The sequence below is a fragment of the Phocoena phocoena genome, chromosome 4, assembly GCF_963924675.1.
Source record: "Phocoena phocoena chromosome 4, mPhoPho1.1, whole genome shotgun sequence".
Lineage (NCBI taxonomy): Eukaryota > Metazoa > Chordata > Mammalia > Artiodactyla > Phocoenidae > Phocoena > Phocoena phocoena.
The window spans coordinates 12224744-12244954 of NC_089222.1; the positions used below are offsets into that span (position 1 = coordinate 12224744).

Sequence of the window (20211 nt, forward strand, 5' to 3'; positions counted from 1 at the left end):
GAAAAGCTTCCCTTCTATTTTTAAAAGCTGCCTCAGGCTCCACATTGCTGATGCTGCTGGCGGCTCTGGCACGATCAGTCCTGGGGGATGAATTCTGGCCAACCAGAATGGAAACGTCCCCGTGGCAGCCATTTCTAACACGGCTTTTGCGCTGAGAGTTTGTTTCTTACCCCAGAAAATGTTTGAGGCTTCTGAAATACCTGTATATCCTGGGTGTCACTTGATCAACAGCAAGAACACACACGAAACCTGCTGTTTTGTGGACGTGTAAAATATAAATTGACGTTTATTTTTGTTTGCGCTCTTAAAACAATTGTGTAATGGAAGATCTGCTGGAAGAAGACGTGGCTTGAATAATAGAAATGTGAGTAGAAAATACCAGAAAATGTCTCACAAATTTGTGCTTAAGAGGAAAAGACACTGGCGAAATCTGTCTCCCTACCTCTTCCCATGGCTCCCAGGATGGGCTCTGGAGCGAAGAAGTGGTCCCGGTGCTGTGAGCTTTGGCCTGTGCCAGTGCAGGGGGAGCCCACCCCACACCCCCTAGTCCTTCTCATGCAACCGCCCGTACAGAGCTGCCGTCACCAGGCCGGAGGACAGTTCGCTCTTCCTCAGGAAATAGTGATCATTCTCCCAGCCCAGCTGGTCAGGGGTTTCCAGGGTCATCCCTGAGGTCAGAAGCATTGGAAAGATATAGGAGGTACTGAAGTTCCCCCACAGGTGAAACTCAAATATCCCCGCAGCCTCTGTGACCTCCTGCCCACAGGTTTCAAAGCCAAGACCGCCACACTTGACCAGGGCACAGACTTGAACGTAGTAAGTGCCATGCACAGTGTGAAGGCCGTCAAAGACCCCCAGGGCATACAGCTCCTTGGACAGAGTGGGCCTCTGGTAAAGCAGACGACAGCAAAGGCTATTTGCACAGACTTGGAGGTAGCCTTCCTTGCCCCACACGGGAACCAGGGTGAAATTGTCATACATCATCTCAGAGTTAAACGTGGGAGGGGCATTCGTGTTCCATTTGGGGGCTCCATCGCAGTGGACGTCCTGAGCATCCTTCTCAGAGTATGGATCCCCTGCCAAGATTTTTAAAAACTTACTGTGGGATGGGTCCATTTTCCCTGTGGCATTCCCTGTGCCAATGAGACCCTGTGGATTTTTGGCTACCTGGGCAATTATAAGGTGACCTTCGGGGCTTTCCATGTCATGGTGCCAAAAGGACTTCAGAGGGGCGTGTATGCCACTTCCCGTCATCCCCAGAGATGGATGGTGGATGTTCGCAGCCAGAACGTTGACGCCAAAGGCGATGGCGAAGCCTCTCTGAATCTGAATGGCTGCCAAGAGTGGGAGCTGGTTCATCCAGGCGGTCGGATACACGACATGCTTCACCTCCGAGTCTCTGAGGAGCCTGACAGCAGGGTCGAAGAACAATATGTCAAAGCAAGTGAAGATGCCAAACTTGCCAGCAAAGGGGGTATCAAAGGTGATGCGATCCACTTCCAGGGGGGTATTGAACGCTGCTTCAAAGTAGAGGTTTTGTTTGCGGTAGCTGTCAACCAGGGTTCCATTACTGCTGAACACCACGTTCGTGTTATACTGGTATCTGCCATCATTTGGGCACCCTGGGTCACTGCTATGACAAGGCTGCTTTGTCCCAAGATTGGCCACCAGGAACATCTCTCCCTTGACAGCCATACAACTCAGGCGCTGGAGGACCTAGAGGGAAAAAATGAAAGTGTAAATAAAGGAAATTTTTAAACCCTGCCTTTTTCTTACAATTTTAAAATAGTACCTGTATTGTATCGATAGTATATAAATAGCTATCATAAATCAATAAGAAAAAAGTAACCACTACTGAAAGCGTGCAAAGGATATGAACAGGTGGTTCACAGATGAACAAATACAAATGGCCAACAAACATTGGCAAGATGCTCAGTCTCATTAGTAAGGAGATACAAATTAAAATGATAATGAGATATCATTTTTCACCTCTGTAAGATTGGCAAAAATTAAAAAGACTATTCTGTCTTGCATTGACCAAAGGATGGGCAAACAGGCACTCATGCACTATTACTGGGGATGCAAAGTACAATCAAAATCTTTTAAAGGGAAAATTTGGTGCTCTTTAAAAGATAATTTTTAAAAGTGCTTATCTTGTGGGGCTCCAATCAATATGGTGGAGCAGAAGGACATGGAGCTTACCTCCTCCCACAAATACATCAAAAATACATCTACATCTGGAACAATTCTCACAAAATACCTACTGAACCCTGGCAGAATATCTCCAACACCCAAAATCGCAAGAAGGATCTCCACACAACTGGGTAGAGCGGAAAAAAAAAAGGGAATTGGGACAGGACTTGTGCCCCTGGGAGGTAGTTGTGAAAGAGAAAAGGTTCCCACACTCTGGGAAGCCCCTTCACTGGGGATGAGAATCAGCCAGGCCACTGCCCTGCACTCCTCAGCCTGAGACGTGCATCCACTGGTATGTGCTGGGGCTGGGTGCTGAAACTCAGGCTTCAGAGGACAGACCTGGGGAGAGCACTGCAGTTGGCTGCAGAGACAGCCTGAAGGGGCTGGAGTGTGGTACGGGCTGCAACCAGCGGTATACATGGAGGAAGCCCGGGTCCTCCATAGAAGCAAAGGGCCTTTGTTAAGGAGCGCGGGAGGGAGGGGCGAGCCTGCCACAGTAGCCTCACTTTCGGCATGCTCATGGCAGGTGTGTGCCGCCACTGAAACCCCATTGTCAACACGCATGTCAGCAAAGCGAGGGATGGGGCCCAGCACAGCAGCCTCTTTCTCCATGCGCTCCTCTACGAGCTCTGGGAGCGCGCTAGTGGGTTGCCCACATGCAGAGGTAGGGCTGAAATCTGAGCCCTCTCCCTGTGGCTGTACAGATTTACCCTACTGGGGCCTGCTTTGTAAACTCAGTGCCTGAGGGACACCCAAGTGGACAATGGGTGTTCCCGTGGCTGGAACAGGACTGGCCTTAGCATCTGTGGGCTTTGTGGGTGCATGTACATAGAAGCTGGGCCAGGGTCTGGGCTGCTTCCATAGCTCCCACAGTAGGTCCAGGTGTGTGACTACTGCAGTCTTGGTACCTGACTTCAATGGATTTGCACTGGTAGCCTTGTGAAAACAATGCCTGAGGGACATCAGGGCTGACTGCCAGCATTCCCAAGGTTGAGATGGGGCTGAAGGCAGTGCCAACAACAGTGTACTTTGTAAGCATACAATAGGTGACACCACAGAGCACCCTTACGGGTGAACAGCTCTGGCAGAGGAATATTCAGTGGGTCCTCTCCCAGTGGGAGCGCTCCAATCCTGCCTACTTCGTACCCCAGCTCAGAAATGGATCCTAGGGGCTTCTACTCCAACAACTAGGGAGAAGACCCTGCTCAACACCCAGTGCAGGCTCTGGTCACCACAACACCACCACACCTCCTATCAAGGGCATAACGGTCAGCACACACTGAGGAAAGAGGTCGCAGGCATTCATAGTGAAAACAGCCCTCATACCACAAAATATTAAACCCACACAGGCTACACAGGGACACTCCCACATAAAAATAGCCTTCCAGGATCACAGTGGATAATTGTTTCTCCCAAACTCACAGAGTAAGAGAAACATAAGTAAAGAAGCAGAGGAGCCACTCCCAATTAAAAGATCAAGAGAATTCCCCTGTTAGAACAAACAATAAAACAGATCTCTTTAACAGACACCAAGTTCAAAAAGGAGATAATGAAAATACTATAGGAATTAAGAAGGACTATTGATAGAAATGCAGATTACTGTTAAAAGGAACTAGAAACAATAAAGAGGAGCTAAGAAAAATTAGAAAACTCATTTGCCCAGACAAAAGCTGAGCTAAAGGCAATGAACAGCAGATTGAATAATTCAGAAGAACAAGGAAATGACCCAGAAGGTAGAATAATGGAAATCACCCAATCAGAACAGCAGACAGAAAGCCAGATTAGAAAAAACGGAAGCAATATAAAAGACCTACAGGATAATGTAAAACATGCCAATCTACACATAATAGGGAGTCTAGAGGAAAAGGAAGAGAAAAGGGGATCGAAAATGTATTTGAAGAAATTACGGCTGAAAACTTCCCAAACCTAAAGAAACAGATATCCAGGCACAGGAAGCACAGAGGGTCCCAAATAAGGTGAACCAAAACAGACCTACACCAAGACATACTATAAGTAAAAAGGAAAAAGTTAAAGATAGAGGATTCTAAAGGCAGCAAGAGAAAAACAGAGTTCCTTACAAGGGAACCCCTAAAAGGCTACCAGCTGATTTCTCTACAGAAAAGCTGCAGGCCAGAAGGGAGTGGCAAGCTGCAACCTAGGATACTCTACCTAGCAAGATTATCATTTAGAATAGAAGGAGAGAGAAAGACTTTCCCAGACAAGCAAAAGCTAAAAGAATACAGCAGTAGTAAACCTATCCGAAGGGAAATATTGAAAGGTCTCCTCTAAACAGAAAAGAAGAAGGAATCTATAGGAAAGAGGAAAATTACAATTGGAAAATAAATCAGTTAAATAAGCCAGTACACAGATTAAAATAAAAATGATAACCACAATGAACAGCAAACAGATGAATATGAAGGTGCAAAATCATAAAATAATTCATAAAATTTGAAAGAGGAGAGTATGAAAACATAGATTATTTTTCTAGAACATGTTTCAGTCTGTATGACTACCAGTCTAAAGCAATTAGATATAGGAAGGGGTTAATGTGCTTGAAATACAGGGTAACCATAAATCAAAAACATACAATATATTCAAAAAAACCAAAAAGAAGAGAACATAAGCATAATACAAAAAAAAATCATCAAACTGCAAAAGGGAAAAGAAAAAGGAACAAAGAAGAAATTTAAAAATCAAGTAGAAAACATGTTCTAAAGTGGCAATAAATACATATCTATCAATAATTACCTTGAATGTCAGTGGACTAAATGCTCCAATCAAAAGACACAGAGTGGAAGATTGGGTTAAAAAACAAGAGCCTACAATATGCTGCTTACAAGAGACTCACTTTAGGGCAAAGGACACACAGGTTGAAAGTGAGGGGGTGGAAAAATATTTCATGCAGACAGAAATGACAGGAAAACAAGGGTCACAATACTCATATCAGACAAAACAGATTTTAAAACAAGGGCCATAAAGAAAGATAAAGAAGGACTCTATATAATGACAAAAGGATCAATACAAGAAGAAGATACTACACTCATCAACATATATGCACCCAATACAGGAGCAGCCAAATACATAAAACAAATACAGACATAAAGGGAGAAACTGACAGGAGCACAATAATAGGAGACTTTAACACCCCACTCACATCAATGGACAGATCTTCTAGACAGAAAATCAATATGGCAACAGAGATCCTAAATGATAACAATCGAAAAGTTGGACTTAATTGATATTTTCAGGACATTAAATTTTTTAAAAATGCATTCTTGGGCTTCCCTGGTGGCGCAGTGGTTGAGAGTCCGCCTGCCAATGCAGGGGACATGGGTTCGCGCCCCGGTCCGGGAAGATCCCACATGCCGCGGAGAGGCTGGCTCCGTGAGCCATGGCCGCTGAGCCTGCGCGTCCGGAGCCTGTGCTCCGCAACGGGAGAGGCCATAACAGTGAGAGGCCCGCGTACTGCAAAAAGTAAAAAAATTAAAGAAAAAATGCATTCTTTTCAAGTGCCCATGGAACACTCTCTAGGATTGACACCATACTAGGGCACAAAATAAGCCTCAACAAATTTAAGAGGATAGAAATTATTCCAAGCATCTTTTCTGACCACAATGGCATGAAACTAGAAATCAACCCCAGAAAAAAAAAATGAGAAAAGACAATTACATGGAGACTAAACAACATGCTACTAAAAAGCCAGTGGGTCAACAACGAAATCAAAGAAGAAATTAAAAAATACCTTGAGGCAAATGACAAAACACAACCATATAAAATCTATGGGATGGGCTTCCCTGGTGGCGCAGCAGTTGAGAGTCCACCTGCCGATGCAGGGGACACAGGTTCGTGCCCCAGTCCGGGAAGATCCCACATGCTGCAGAGCGGCTGGGCCTGTGAGCCACGGCCGCTGAGCCTGTGCATCCGGAGCCTGTGCTCTGCAGCGGGAGAGGCCAAAGCCTGCGTACCACAAAAAAAAAAAAAAAAAAAATATGGGATGCAGCAAAAGCAGTTCTTAGAGGGAAGTTCATAGTGATACAGGCCTTCCTCAAAAAACAAGAAAAATCTCAAACAAACAACCTAACCTACCACCTAAAAGAATTAGGAAAAGAAGGGCAAACAAAACCTAAAGTCAGCAGAAGGAAGGAAATAGTAAAGATCAGAGAGGAAAATGAATAAAATGGAGATTAAAAAACAATAGAAAAAAAAATCAATAAAACCAAGAGCTGGTTCTTTGAAAGGGTAAACAAAATCAACAAACCTCTGCTCAGGCTCACCAAGAAGAAAAGAGAGGGGACCCAAATAAACAAAATATGAAATGAAAAAGGAGAAATAACAATCAATACTGCTGAAATACAGAAAACCATAAGAGAATACTATGAACAATTATACGCCAACAAATTAGACAACTTAGAAGAAATGGACAAGTTTCTAGAATCATACAGGCCACCAAAACGGAATCAAGAAGAAATAGATAATTTGAACAGACTGATCACTACAAGTGAAATAGAATCTGTAATAAAAAGAAAAGAAAACTTCCTACAAACAAAAGTCCAGGACCAGATGGCTTCACTGGGGAATTCTGCCAAACATACAAAAAATAACCTCTACTGATCCTTCTCAAACTCTTCCAAAAGATTGAAGAGGAGGGGCCACTCACAAAGACATTCTATGAAGCCACCATCACCCTGATACCAAAACCAGACGAAGCCACTACCAAGTAAGAAAATTACAGGCATTATCTTTGAGGAATATAGATGCAAAAATTCTCAACAAAATATCAGCAAACTGAATCCAACAACACATAAAAAAGATCATGCACCACAACCAAGTTGGCTTCATCCCAGGGTCACAAGGATGGTTCAGTATACACAAATCAACAAAAGACAAAAAACACATGATCATCTCAATAGATGCAGAAAAAGCATTTGATAAAATTCAACATCCATTCATGAAAAAAACTCTCACTAAAGTTGGTATAGAGGGAATATATCTCAACATAATAAAAGCTTTTTATGACAGACCCACAGCCAATATAATACTCAAAGGTGAAAAGCTGAAAGCCTTCCCGCTAAAATCTGGAACAAGACAGGGATGCCCACTCTTACCACCTGTAGTCAACATAGTACTGGAAGTCCTAGCCACAGCAATCAGACAGGAAAAAGAAATAAAAGGTATCCGAATTGGAAGGTAAGAGGTAAAACTGTCATTATGTGCAGATGACATACTATGTATATATAGTCTATAGTAACACTAAAGACTCCACACAAAAACTACTAGAACTGATAAATGAATTCAGCCAGGTAGCAGGATACAAGATTAACATACAGAAATCAGTTTCATTTCTGTACACTAAAAATAAATTATCAGAAAGGGAATGTAAAAAAAAAATCCCTTTTAAAAGTGCATCAAAAAAAAAAAAAAACCTGACCAAGGAGGTGAAAGACTTATATGCTGAGAACTATAAAATATTAATAAAGGAAATTGAAGATGATTTAAAGAAATGGAGGGACTTCCCAGGTGGCGCAGTGGTTAAGAATCCACCTGCCAATGCAGGGGACATGGGTTCGAGCCCTGGTCTGGGAAGATCCCACACGCTGCAGAGCAACTAAGCCCGTGAGTCATAACTACTGAGCCTGCGCTCTAGAGCCTGCAAGCCACAGCTACTGAGCCCATGAGCTGCAACTAGAGCCTGCATGCCTAGAGCCTGCATGCCTAGAGCCCTTGCTCTGCAACAAGAGAAGCCACTACAACGAGAAGCCCGTGCACAACGAAGAGTAGCCCCCACTCGCCATAACTAGAGAAAGCCCATGTGCAGCAACGAAGACCAAACACAGCCAAAAATAAATAATTTTAAAAAAATAATTTAAAAAAATAAAGAAATGGAAAGATATCCCACGCTCTTGGATTGGAAGAATTAATATTGTTAAAATGGCCATACCACCCAAAGCAATCTACAGATTTAATGCAATCCCTATCAAATTACCCATGACATTTTTTCACAGAACTAGAACAGATAAGCCTAAAATTTATATAGAACCATAAAAGACCCAGAATTGCCAAAGCAATCCTGAGGAAAAAGAACAAAGCTGGAGGCATAACCCTCCCAGACTTCAGACAATCCTACAAAGCCACAGTAATCAAAACAGTGTGGTCTTGGCACAAAAACAAACATATGGATCAATGGGACAGAACAGGGAGCCCAGTAATAAACCCACACATCTACAGTGAGTTAATCTTCAACAAAGGAGGCAAGAATATACAATGGAGAAAAGACAGTCTCTTCAGCAAGTGGTGTTGGGAAAGCTGGACAGCCACATGTAAATCAATGAAGTTAGAACACATCCTCACACCATACACAAAAATAAAATGGCTTAAGGACTTAAATATAAGACATGACACCATAAAACTCCTAAAAGAGAACATAGGCAAAACATTCTCTGATAGAAATTGTACCACTGTTTTCTTAGGTCAATCTCTCAAGGCAACAGAAATAAAAGCAAAAATAAACAAATGGGACCTATTCAAACTTTATCAGCTTTTCTACAGCAAAGGAAACCATAAACAAAATGAGAAGACAACCTACAGACGAGGATAAAATATTTGCAAATGATGCGACTGACAAGGGCTCAATTTCCAACATATACAAACAGCTCACACAACTCAACAACAAAAAAAAACCCAATCAAAAAATGGGCAGAAGACCTAAACAGACATTTCTCCAAAGAAGACATACAGATGGCCAACAGGCACATCAAAAGATGCTCAACATTTCTAGTTATTAGAGAAATGCAAATCAAGACTACAATGAGGTAGCACCTCACAGTGGTCAGAATGGCCATCATTAAAAAGTCTACAAACAACAAATGCGGGAGAGAGTGTGGAGGAAAAGGAACCCTCTTACACTGTTAGTGGGAATGTAAATTGGTGCATCCACTGTGGAAAACTAAAAACAGAACTACCACATGATCTAGCAACCCCATTCCTGGGAATATAACCAGACAAAACTATAATTCAAAAAGAAACATGCATCCCTGTGTTCACAGCAGACTATTCACAGTAGCCAAGACATGGAAACAATCTAAATGTCCATCGACAGATGAATGGATAAAGAAAATGTGGTATGTATGTATAGATATATACACATATACATATATACATACACACAATGGAATACTACTCAACCATAAAAAGAATGAAATAATGCCATTTGCAGCAACATGGATGGACTTAGAGATTATCATACTAAGTGACGTCAGAAAGAGAAAGACATACCTTTGATATCATTTATATATGGGGAATCTAAAATATACACAAATGAACTTATCTATGAAACAGAAAGAGACTCACAGATATAAAGAACAGACTTTTGGTTGCCAAGTGGGGCTGGGGAGGGATGAATTGAGAGTTTGGGATTAGCAGATGCCAACTACTATATATAAAATAGATAAACAAGGTCCTACTGTACAGCACAGGGAACCATATTCAATATCCTGTGATAAACCATAATGGAAAAGAATATAAAAAATAGTGAATATATGTAAGTATAACTGAATCACTTTGCTGTACAGCAGAAATTAACACAACATTGTAAATCAACTGTACTTCAGTAAAAATAATAAAATTAAAAAATAAAGATGTCAGTATCTATGAGATGCATAGAAAAGAATATAGGTGGATGCACTGACGGCAGTTTGTCTAGAAAGGGAGGTGGCTGAGGGATGGGGTGTGGTGAAGGTGGGCTTTCATTTTATTAACTTTGATTTGTTGTAGAAGCATATATTCATGCATTTCTTGTGTGATCAACAAATAGAACGATCCACAGATGAGTAAATGCCTCATAATAGCAGACATTTTTAAGTGAATGACTGGCACAGGGAGCACGGGTTTGGTTCTCAGGCCCCTAAGGGCTCCTGTCACTCTCATTCAACATGTCCTGGCTCTTGGCCCTTGGCTTGGTTCATCTCCGTGAGCCTCCCACCTCCTGAGGAGGAAGGCTGATCCCCTTACATACTTCCGTGTCATGGAATCGGTGGGGCTCCAGGCATGGGTTCCACCTGACCAAGTAGGGAGAAGGCAGGAAGTCCAAAAACGGGTAAATGGATGTTCTTGTAAAGTTGAATCCATGGATGCCATCTTCTGGAAACACTATAATCTGTACACCCTGCAAGTCAAAACATCAGAAATAGTCCGTTAACAGATAATGGGAAGCACCCCTTCATTCCTCTGACAGCCGTCCTGCAGCTGCTCTGAACCAGGAACCACAAAGGTCCAGACGTGGTAGCTGGGCTCGGCAGGGATCTGAGCCTTGGGGGAGCCGTCTCACTTGGCCTAACTCTGAGGGAAGAAAGACCAAGTCTTCTAGGGACCAGCACTGTACCGAGGGCTGGCCAGGGAAGAAGGTTACAAGTGAGTTTGGATGGGTTTGGAGTTGGTGGCGGTGCCATGGGAGATGGAGCGGAGACTCTAACAGGCCTGAGTAATCAGGCTTAGCAGATGTGCTACCTCTAGTCCGGTGGGTGGTTTTCGACCTTCATTGTGCTTCTAAATCAGACAGGGGACTTCTGAAAACACGATCTTTGCTCAGCAGTGATGCTTGGGCCCATCCCTAAAAAGCCTGCTTCAATCAACTGTGGGTGCGGTCCCGGCAACAGGTCCCCACATGATTCTAATGGGCCCCAGTGGGCTGAGGGGTGAAAGTCAAGTGCATTGATTTTAGCATAGGAACCAGACTTGCTCTATCTTGCATTTCTCCCACTGGGAGTTAGGAGACTCCCGTCAGAGCCCTGACCGCCCTACAGGCCTTCTCCCATACCTGGAGACACTGGGGGTCCTTGCCTGTGACAGCCCGAGGCTCCCTGTGACAGTGGCAGCAACCTGAGGAAACCCAAACAGAGCAGCCCTCAGCTCCCAGCGCCAGGGCCCCTTCGGCTGCCGCTCTGCGCTTGCTCGGCTGAAAATGTTAAGCCTGGAGCAGCGTCACCCCACAGTGAAAGGTGGAGGAGGATGGCAGAGCGGGCATGAATAATCTAAAATCACAGGCAATTTGAGTCACTATTTCTGGAATGCACTGCAAACTCCTTATAATTTTTTTCCTGGTTATAAAAAATATTTCAGAAGTTTAAGTGTAGAAAATTTGGAAAACACAACGTAAAGGAAGAATTCATAATCCCGTATCAAGAAGATACTTATTGTTAACATCTTGCCTCTTTTCATTTTTCCCCCTCTGTATAGGTGTGTGCGTGTATAATTGAGACAATAATAAACATACGGTTTTCCACCTTGACTCTCTCGCTACACAGCATCAAGACTACAAAGATACCTTCAGAAATATCGCTTGTATTATATGCTGGATTATATTTAAGAGGACACCGCAGTTTATCCTCTGTTATTGGGCATTTGAATTGTTCCCAACTTTTTGTAATAAAAAAACTGTGGTGACCATCTGTGTACAGGGTGCTCAAAACACTTTCTGAATGAGCGTTTACACAAATCTTTAATTGGAGCTCTGATTATTTCTTCAGAATAAAGCCTTATAAGTGAAAATACTGAGTCAAGTGTATGAAAAATTTTAAATTCTTAATATACGTTGCCAAGCAGCTTTCCAGAAAGCTTACAGCAATGTACACTCCCTCCAGCAGAATACGAGGCTGGTCATCTTATTGCACATTAGAAAGAAAAATGATCACAAACTTGGAAATAAAGCAAGGCGAAGAATTTATGTATACATTCTTTGTATACGTGTTATCTTTCTACAATATACCAGGGCGCTGACAAGCACACTCGAGGATTATTCATCTAGTGAATGTATCACTGCTTGACTCTGCTATTTAATAAAACACCCTAAACATGACAGTTTTATTGCCCTGTATGACACTAGCCTGTTTTGTATCTATTAGCAGATTCATCTCAACATTCATTTGACTGATGGATACACTCACATCTGTTCCTCAAGTTATCTTTTGAACCAGCCTTACCATCTTGCTGGTTCCTGAGTTAATTAATGAGTTAAATAAGAGCTTTGACACATGTCCATTCTTCTCTATGTGTAAGAGTCATGTTTCTAACTTTCTGAAAATTATACTTGGACACATGTTTTCCTTTATTAAAAACACAACTTTGAAAGCACTGAATGGTTTCCTATGGACACTAACGGTTACGGATACATATTAGATTAATATTCAAATTAAATTGCATTTCCTGAATATACATCTGCCCAGAATGAGGACTTAGACTTGAGCCGGGACAGAACTTTGGGTCTGATGTGATTACTCATCCATTCTAGGAAGGAATTTGCATTCCTGATAAAGGGCTTGAGCAATTTTCTGACAGACCAGTGAGCTCAAGAACTCCTGGGGAATTCCGGGTGCCAACCCAGCTGACCACCCAGCCTAATATCTTTAAGCGCAACTCCTTTTCTTCCCTGTAAATGAGAGAACTCAAGCGAGAACTCATTTAATTGGCCTGCAGGAACCTCTGCCCTTATAGCAAGTTTGATAGAAAACTTTGACACATGCATGGCATCAACCTGTGTTAGAGGTTGCTTTAACACATATAACCACGTAGGGGAGCCGAGATGTCTGTAAGCCCTAAAAAATGACTGGATCAACAGCTTTGTACCTGCTCCTGGGCCACAAACAGAGAAGGAATGGTGCCTGCTGGCATCATGGGTTCAAGAAAAACATGTTTCATTTGGGGGCAGGTGATTAAAATGCAGGGGAAAACTGCAGTCACAGTCTCTGGGTTTCAGTACGGCATCTGCCAAGTGTCTTAGCATGGTCTTGTGGACAGGATGGAGAAGAAGGGGGTGACATTTCAGCTGCCTGCGAGCCAACACCTCCGTGCAGAGAACGGACCTGTGTCAGGAGGAGGCCTGCGGGCACGGGCTGGGATGTTTTTACACCGGCTACGGTGCAGACACAAATGAGGTATGTCCCAGAAGTGTGAATGACATGAAGGTAACTGATATGCAGGATGTCTGTCAGTGAAGATCCCCAAATAGCCCACCAGGATGAAATTTAATGGCATAAATGTGAGGCTTTGCTCTCGGGTTAAATAAATTAACCTTACAAGTACAGGACAGCCATGGCAGCGTGTGTGTCTGTGTGAAAAGGGCTCAGGGGCTTTGGCTGACAGCAAGCGCCTGATGAACCCACAGCAAGGTGTGGCTGCCAAAAGCTTTCCTTCTGGGGACAACACGTAGGATGAGAACGGTGGCAGGTCTCCTCCACCCTGCCCTCGACAAAACCGCGTGCAGCTCGGCACAGACGTAACCGGAAGTCGTGGGGGACAGGGCTGGAACTGCAACCCTCAGGGAACTGTGGGTGGGACTGGACACACACAGCCTGCGAGAGATGCTGGGGCCGTCCTCAGATCTGGGAAAGATGGCGTGTGTGGGATGGGATTCAGTCTGTTCTGTTTGGCTAGGAGGACAGGACGATGGGTGGCAGTTACAGGGAGGCTGATTGTTGCTCATGGAAAGGAAGCCCTTCCCAGAAGTTCCCACTGTCCTCAAGTGGACAGTGAGTCCTGGGCCACTGGAGGCATCCAGGGGAAGCTGGACGTCGGGCTGGGAAAAAAAGAGCAGTGTCACCCATCAGAACAGCTGGACCGGGCCTTTAAGCGCCCTTCCAACATTTGTGTGTTACATATATAGGTACTACAGGCTACATTTTAAAAGGTAGCGACGGCCAGTGGTTGTCCAGGCAGTGCTGACCACCCTGAACAGAGACAGGGGCTGTTTGGGCAGGACCTGCAGGCACCACAGGTCTGCCCGCTTAACTCACAGACACGGCCGTTCTGCTCGCAGGGAGCCCGCCTGCTGCCCAGGCAGGGCGGATCGGGGCTTCCTCAAGCAGCCGGGCAGGTTCCCCCCCACCCCCCCGACCCCTGCCCGGGCTCAAGGCCAGACTGCCCTCCCAGCAGGCCATTTTCCTACAGAGACTTCTGGCTCCCACACCTCCCCATCTGCCCCACCCTTCCCGGCAGGAGCGGAAAAGGGGCCGCGCAGGAAGCCTTCACAAAGGCGGCACCGGCGTCCTTTGTCCGCTGGGCTGGGTTCTGTCTGGACTGAGCTCTCAGGCTTCGGGGTCTGGCGCGGGGACCAGAAAGGAGCCCCACGTCATCGGGAGGCAGCAAACACAGCTCTGGGGCCGCTTACTACCTTAGTTATCCTTGAAAGCCTCCGAGAGCATGAGAGGCCGTCGTGCCTGCTGGCTTTCAGATGTTTCTGCACATCTGAATCCACCAGGGAACCTTAAAAAATCCCAGTGCCCCGACGTGCTCCCCAGCTGACTCTGCAGGCGTGGGAGCCGGGCACACACATTTGTTTACAAGCAACCGAGCGATTCTTCTGGCACTGCCACGTGCCTGGCCCTGGGCTTCCCAGGCTGGAGGGGAAGCATCACCAGGGGAATCTTGCTAAAATGTACATTCTGACTCAGCAAGTCTAGGGCAGGCCCCAAATTCTGCACTCCTCCCAGCCCTGGAGGGTCTGCTGATGCAGACCACCCTCTCAGTAGCGGGACTCCAGCCAATGGACTCATTCAGCTCATCTTTACTGGCTGGGCTGAATTCCCAGAGGGAAACGCAACACCAAGGGCTAATCTGCCCTGCTCTGCAAACAAGCTGACCCGGGAGCGCTTCTTGCCTTTTGGGCTGCGATCGTCACTTGCTGTTCATAGATGTCGAGGTTCTGGTTCATGAGCTCCAAGGCCTGCTTGCGGCTGGTGAGGGCCAGCGGGTTCGGGCTCAGGATGGACCGGTGCTCGTACACGGCAGCCACGTATTGGGCAGCCTGGTGACGCTCAGCCGGGCAGCGCTCCTCGGCCTGGGCCCCCAGGGCAGCCACGCAACAGCCGCAGAGGAGAAGAGCGAGCTGACGGCTGGCTCCAGACATAACGCAGACCATCAATCTAGAACGCAATGGGGCAAGGAGAAAGCAGCTGAATCCAGAATCCCACCAAGATTGGGACTTGCGCAGCTGTGATTGATTAATCCCGGCAATCAGACTCACCGGCTGTGATGCTGCAGCTCCAAGAGTTTCAGGTTCCTAATAAGAGGGTATGCGTTTCTCTCCAAACATGTAGCGAGTTACGTTTAAAATGGCTCACTGTGTTAACAGTCTGGTTTTAGAACATTTCCACAACAGACCCAATGTTTGCCACGATTTGCTTCCCCAGCAGGACTCTTCTAGTTGCACACTTCAGATTTAGGCAATAACTACTATTCTGATTATTTTAGATAACTCTGTGACATACTCCACACCCCACCGCCTGCCCTCAATACACACAAACATACTACAGGTCAGCCATCTATACCAGCTGGGACTGTCGTGATCCTAATAATACAGCTCGGCTATCTTAGCCACAAAAACCTGATGGATCACAATTCTCCCTGCCTTTCTTTGGTTAGTGATGAATATAAAGCGTAAGCCTCCCTTTACCCAGCACCACATTCTTTAACTTGGTGCAGAGAAACTGCTGACTTCTACTTAAATGCCAGGTTATGGACAGTCAAAAAGAAGTCTCCCCATCAAAGCATGACTTTTTCCCCCTTGTTGAACTTGAGAATTGCCATTGCACACCATCACCTTCTCAACCTCTGTTTCTGGGACTCCAAAACTCCTGCTCAAAAAAAACATACTCATTTGGAAATAAAATCCCTTTGCAGTAATAAAATGCAACTTTCTAGAAAATAAACTAGAATTTTCTAGAAAGTAAACTCAGCTTTGTAGCTCCTACTGTAAGAGATTAGAAGTAAACTTTCAATGACACTTCTGTGTGCCTTTTTTTCCCAAGAATAGGCATTTTAATTTCTAAAAGTTATGTGTCACTGGGTGTTTTTACACACAGTTCTGCCTTGAAAATCGGCTTGGCCTCCCAGCCACAGTCCCTCCCCAAGCACACAGACTTGCCAGGCAGTGCCAAGGCCAGGCCCCGTGCTCCGTGGAGATGTGCCTGGGCCAACCAACTGCCCAGGAATTCAACTAAATGTCAAGACAGCAGAGACAAATCAAACCACATTGCTGCTCTTTAAAGACAAAATGCCACCCTGCCCAAGTCTGACTCAGAAGCCCCGTGTTTGCATTTCAAAACCAGACCCCCCAGGCCGCCACAAATCTCTTTTTCTCTCAAAGTTCCAGAAACAAAAGCAACCATAAGTATTTTCAGCAGCAGACCACGGACTCGGGGTGCTCAGTCAGAATCCCCGCAAACTCAGGTACTTCTCAGGGTGAGCAGTGCTCTCCATCCCAACCCCGCCCTGTCTCAAACTGTCACTTCTCTCCTCAGGAAAGAAATGTTCCATCCAAATGCCAGGCTCCAGGGCGCGCTGCCGTCAGTCTGGGGCACTGTAAGCAGTGTTGGAAGATCAGATCAAGAGGCCTTTGAGTGAGCGGCCATGAGCTTTTGAGTAGAAAAGGAAGTATAACTGATAAACTCTCTTATCTGAATTTTGCCTCTGAAGACCAGCAATGAATAATTTTTTTTGAATTTTATTTTATTTTTTTTATACAGCAAGTTCTTATTAGGTATCTATTTTATACCTATTAATGTATATATGTCAATCCCAATCTCCCAATTCATCCCCCCCAGCCCCGCTTTCCCCCCTTGGTGTCCATACGTTTGTTCTCTACATCTGTGTCTCTATTTCTGCCCTGCAAACCGGTTCATCTGTACCATTTTTCTAGGTTCCACATATATGCGTTAATATATGGTATTTGTTTCTCTCTTTCTGACTTCCTTCACTCTGTATGACAGTCTCTACGTCCCAGCAGGGAATAATTTTTAAAGTCTCAAAATCGGTTTCCCATTCCAGCTCTGGTTTCAGAATGATGATAATGGGGAGTGGTTTGAGGGGAAAGCTTTCATCTTCAAAGTCAAATTCGCAATATTTCTAAAGTATAAGGTCATGGCCTCACTAAGAGGGGGGAAACAAGGCCGGGTGGTGGGGGGAGCACATGAACCAGGACCCGGTGGGGGCAGGTCAGGAGGTCCTGGAGCTGAAAGCGGCGTTTGCGGGGTCCTCCTTCCTCAGCTAAGAGCTGCATGCCACTGATGTGGGGACAAAGAACATTCGTTTAAATCTCAGGGACTGGGCTTCCCTGGTGGCGCAGTGGCTGAGAGTCCGCCTGCAAATGCAGGGGACACGAGTTCGAGCCCTGGTCTGGGAAGATCTCACATGCCGTGGAGCAACTAAGCCCGTACGCCACAGCTACTGAGCCCGCGTGCCACAACTACTGAAGCCCACGCACAGCAATGAAGACCCAAGGTAGCCATAAATAAATAAAATCTCAGGGCCTTGCAGTCCAGCAAAACAAGGAAATTGCGGAACCAGCAAGATATCCCCTTTCTATTTTGAGAAAATAAATTTAGATTATTTACAAAAAGAGCCTGGTAGGAGAGCTGTGAGTGGCAATCATTTCTGCGTGAACAGAGGTAGGTCAATAATAAGGGGTTATGCAGATTCAGCCAGGTATTCCCCCTTTGAAGAAGCAAGCCTAATGAGGTAGGAGAGAATGAGTCATTAAAATAAAAATAGGCACCACAGTGCACCCTTGCTGAAGAGTGGTGTTCTGGTTTTCCCTCTCTACGTGGCAGGGGCTGTGAAAGGCCTGGATGGCAGCAGCAGGTGCTGGCAGGCGACAGGATGCAAGGGCACAGGTGGCCCGGTGCTGGCTCAGGATGGCGCTCACCGAGTGGCTGAGGGGCCGGGGTCTCCCTGGGAGTCACGAGGTTCTTGGTGATCCAGCAACAGATCCACCTGCTGAGCAGGGCAGGGCCTGGACCATAAACAGAATGGTGGCTGGAGATGTGTGCTCAGTCTGAAAAGCTAGCTTCGAACCTCCTTCCATCGTAGGCATTTGACGGGAGTCTAAAATCCAGGAAGGGCCCAGCGTGAAGGCACCACTGAGGTGACAGTGTGCTCCCACATCCTGCTTCCTGAGCTCCACTGAGGCGGGGGCGGGAGACGGCAGGGCCGGGACCGCGCTCACTTCAACATCCACGTGATACCCGCGGAGGTGCAGGCGTCGGGGACCCAGCGGTGAAGGCGCCTAGCCCTTCCGAGTGGACCCTCCCCATGTATGCGGAAACTACCACAATCAACACAGATCGTCCCCCTACTCATGATGGTTCGACTTTACGATGGTGCGAAAGCCATGTGCTTTCAGTGGAAACCGTGCTCAGAATTCAGAATGTGGACTTTCCCTGGGGGTCCAGCACGCAGTACGACCCTCTCTCTGATCCTGGGCAGGGCAGCTGCAGCCCCCAGTCACGGGGGTGAGCAACTGATACACGGACAACCATCCAGACCCGCACTCCATTCTGTTCTTCCCTTTCAGTGCAATATTCCATAAACTCCGTGAAACAGTCAACCCTTTATTATAAACTAGGCCTTGCGTTAGAGGGTTCTGCCCACGTGCAGGCTAATGTGAGTGTTCTGAGCACGTGTGAGGTGGGCGGGGCTGAGCTGGGATGTCCGGGAGGCTGCGTGTATCAAATGCATTTTTGACCCATGATATTTTCAACTTACGATGGGTTTATTGGGACGTTAACCCCATTGTCATTGCCAACTGACTGCACCTAACGTGTCATTTGGCAATAAGTACGAAGGAGCCATAAAGACGGGGAGGGGGCAGGGAGGGCCTGGCGTGGGTGGGGGTAGGTTTTAGACCTGGACGGGCTCCAGGAGAAGCCGGCGTCCGAAGAAGGTGCGAGAGGAGGCCCGTAGGTGCCGGGGGGAAGAGGGTTCCAGGCAGCGGGCTGCTCGCTCTAAAGGCCCGACTGGGAGCTTTCGGGTGGTTCAAGCAGCAGCCAGGAGAGCGGTGGGCTGAGACCAGGGACCAGGGACCACGGAAGGCGGCAGAAAATGAAGTCAGAGGGAGATAACCGGCAGCTCCCACAGCGCCCCACTCTCTTCCGGCCTCATCTCCGTGGAGATCCAGTTAAAGCCTGGGTCAATCAAGACGCTCCTGTGCTCAGAATCCCCCGCTGCCTGCAGAGTGAGAGCTGAGCCAGGAAATCATTGCTGGGGTGGGGACAGCACTGCTGGAGTGACATCTTCATGCAAAAGCATCCTGGTCTTCTCACCGCCCTACAGAAGCCTCTGCTTCTCAGTTCGTAAGGAAACATGCTCCCCTGACACTAATCCTGGTCAGGAGGGTTCTTATGATCTATGAGGGAAAAAAATCAAAGTCTTAAATTACATGGAAATCTATTTTGTGGAAATTTGGTAACATGTCAATCACCAGATATTTTTACACACAAGGAACTTTTGTTTTCCATCTTGCTAAATGAGTCACCTTGAAAATTAGCTGTGTTTCCTTCCTAGCCATGCTATTACAATAGTGTCTTTTGCAATAAAATGAAAGGATTATTATGAAGGTATTCTTAATAACTTCAGAGGCAGGTATATACACTTAAAAATTTTATATATAGACATACTGATCGTTTTAATAAAAGATCTTGTCACTCTTGTGAAGGAGAATGACAGCGCCATGATTGGGAAGTTGGCAGAGGAAATGTCATATCCTGTGGAACAAAGCTGAGGGACCAGCTAAGTCATTATGAGCGAGCACAGTATACACTTCTACGTGTATCTGACAGGATGCCATGAAAAATACTGTTAAGTTCCAAACAGTTCTAAACCCATTCTCATGAGTTTTGTGATTTCCTTGTCTAAATCCTTTTACATAAGCAGGAGAAATGCTCATCTGCATCTAACTTACATAATCTGAATTTAAAGAAACCCCAAAGAGACCTTTATTTCCCAGAAAGCCTCTTGTTCTCTGCCTCTGTGCCTAGTGACCTGGTCCATGACCAGCCCTGGAACAATGTAAAGCCCCACAGTGTTGTAGCTCGAACAGCTTCGTGCAAACCATCCACCACCAAGACTCTGATGCCTCAGGGTGTGTGTCAGGTGGCAACTGAGTGAGGGTGATGCTGAGGTTCAAGGCTGAACCTACATGGAACAGTGAGTGAATTACCAGGAACCCCTGGCTGAACTGGTAAATTGTCATTT

At 45.9% G+C, this 20211-nt stretch overlaps 1 protein-coding gene across 2 annotated transcripts; it reads right to left on the reverse strand.

Moving 5' to 3' along the window:
• Nucleotides 1–257: 257 nt before the first annotated feature.
• On the reverse strand, nucleotides 258–19525 carry BTD (biotinidase). 2 transcript variants are annotated; one of them, XM_065876437.1, is made up of 4 exons: nucleotides 19452–19525; nucleotides 14840–15104; nucleotides 10205–10354; nucleotides 258–1716 (listed from the first exon to the last, which is right to left on the reverse strand). In XM_065876437.1, the coding sequence occupies exons 1-4, from the start codon at nucleotides 19523–19525 to the stop codon at nucleotides 544–546; spliced, it is 1662 nt and encodes a 553-aa protein (XP_065732509.1). In that variant the 3' UTR covers nucleotides 258–543. The 2 variants fall into 2 exon arrangements, with proteins under 2 accessions (XP_065732509.1, XP_065732510.1); XM_065876438.1 differs by lacking the exon at nucleotides 19452–19525 and having other exon boundaries at nucleotides 14840–15112.
• Nucleotides 19526–20211: the final 686 nt, after the last annotated feature.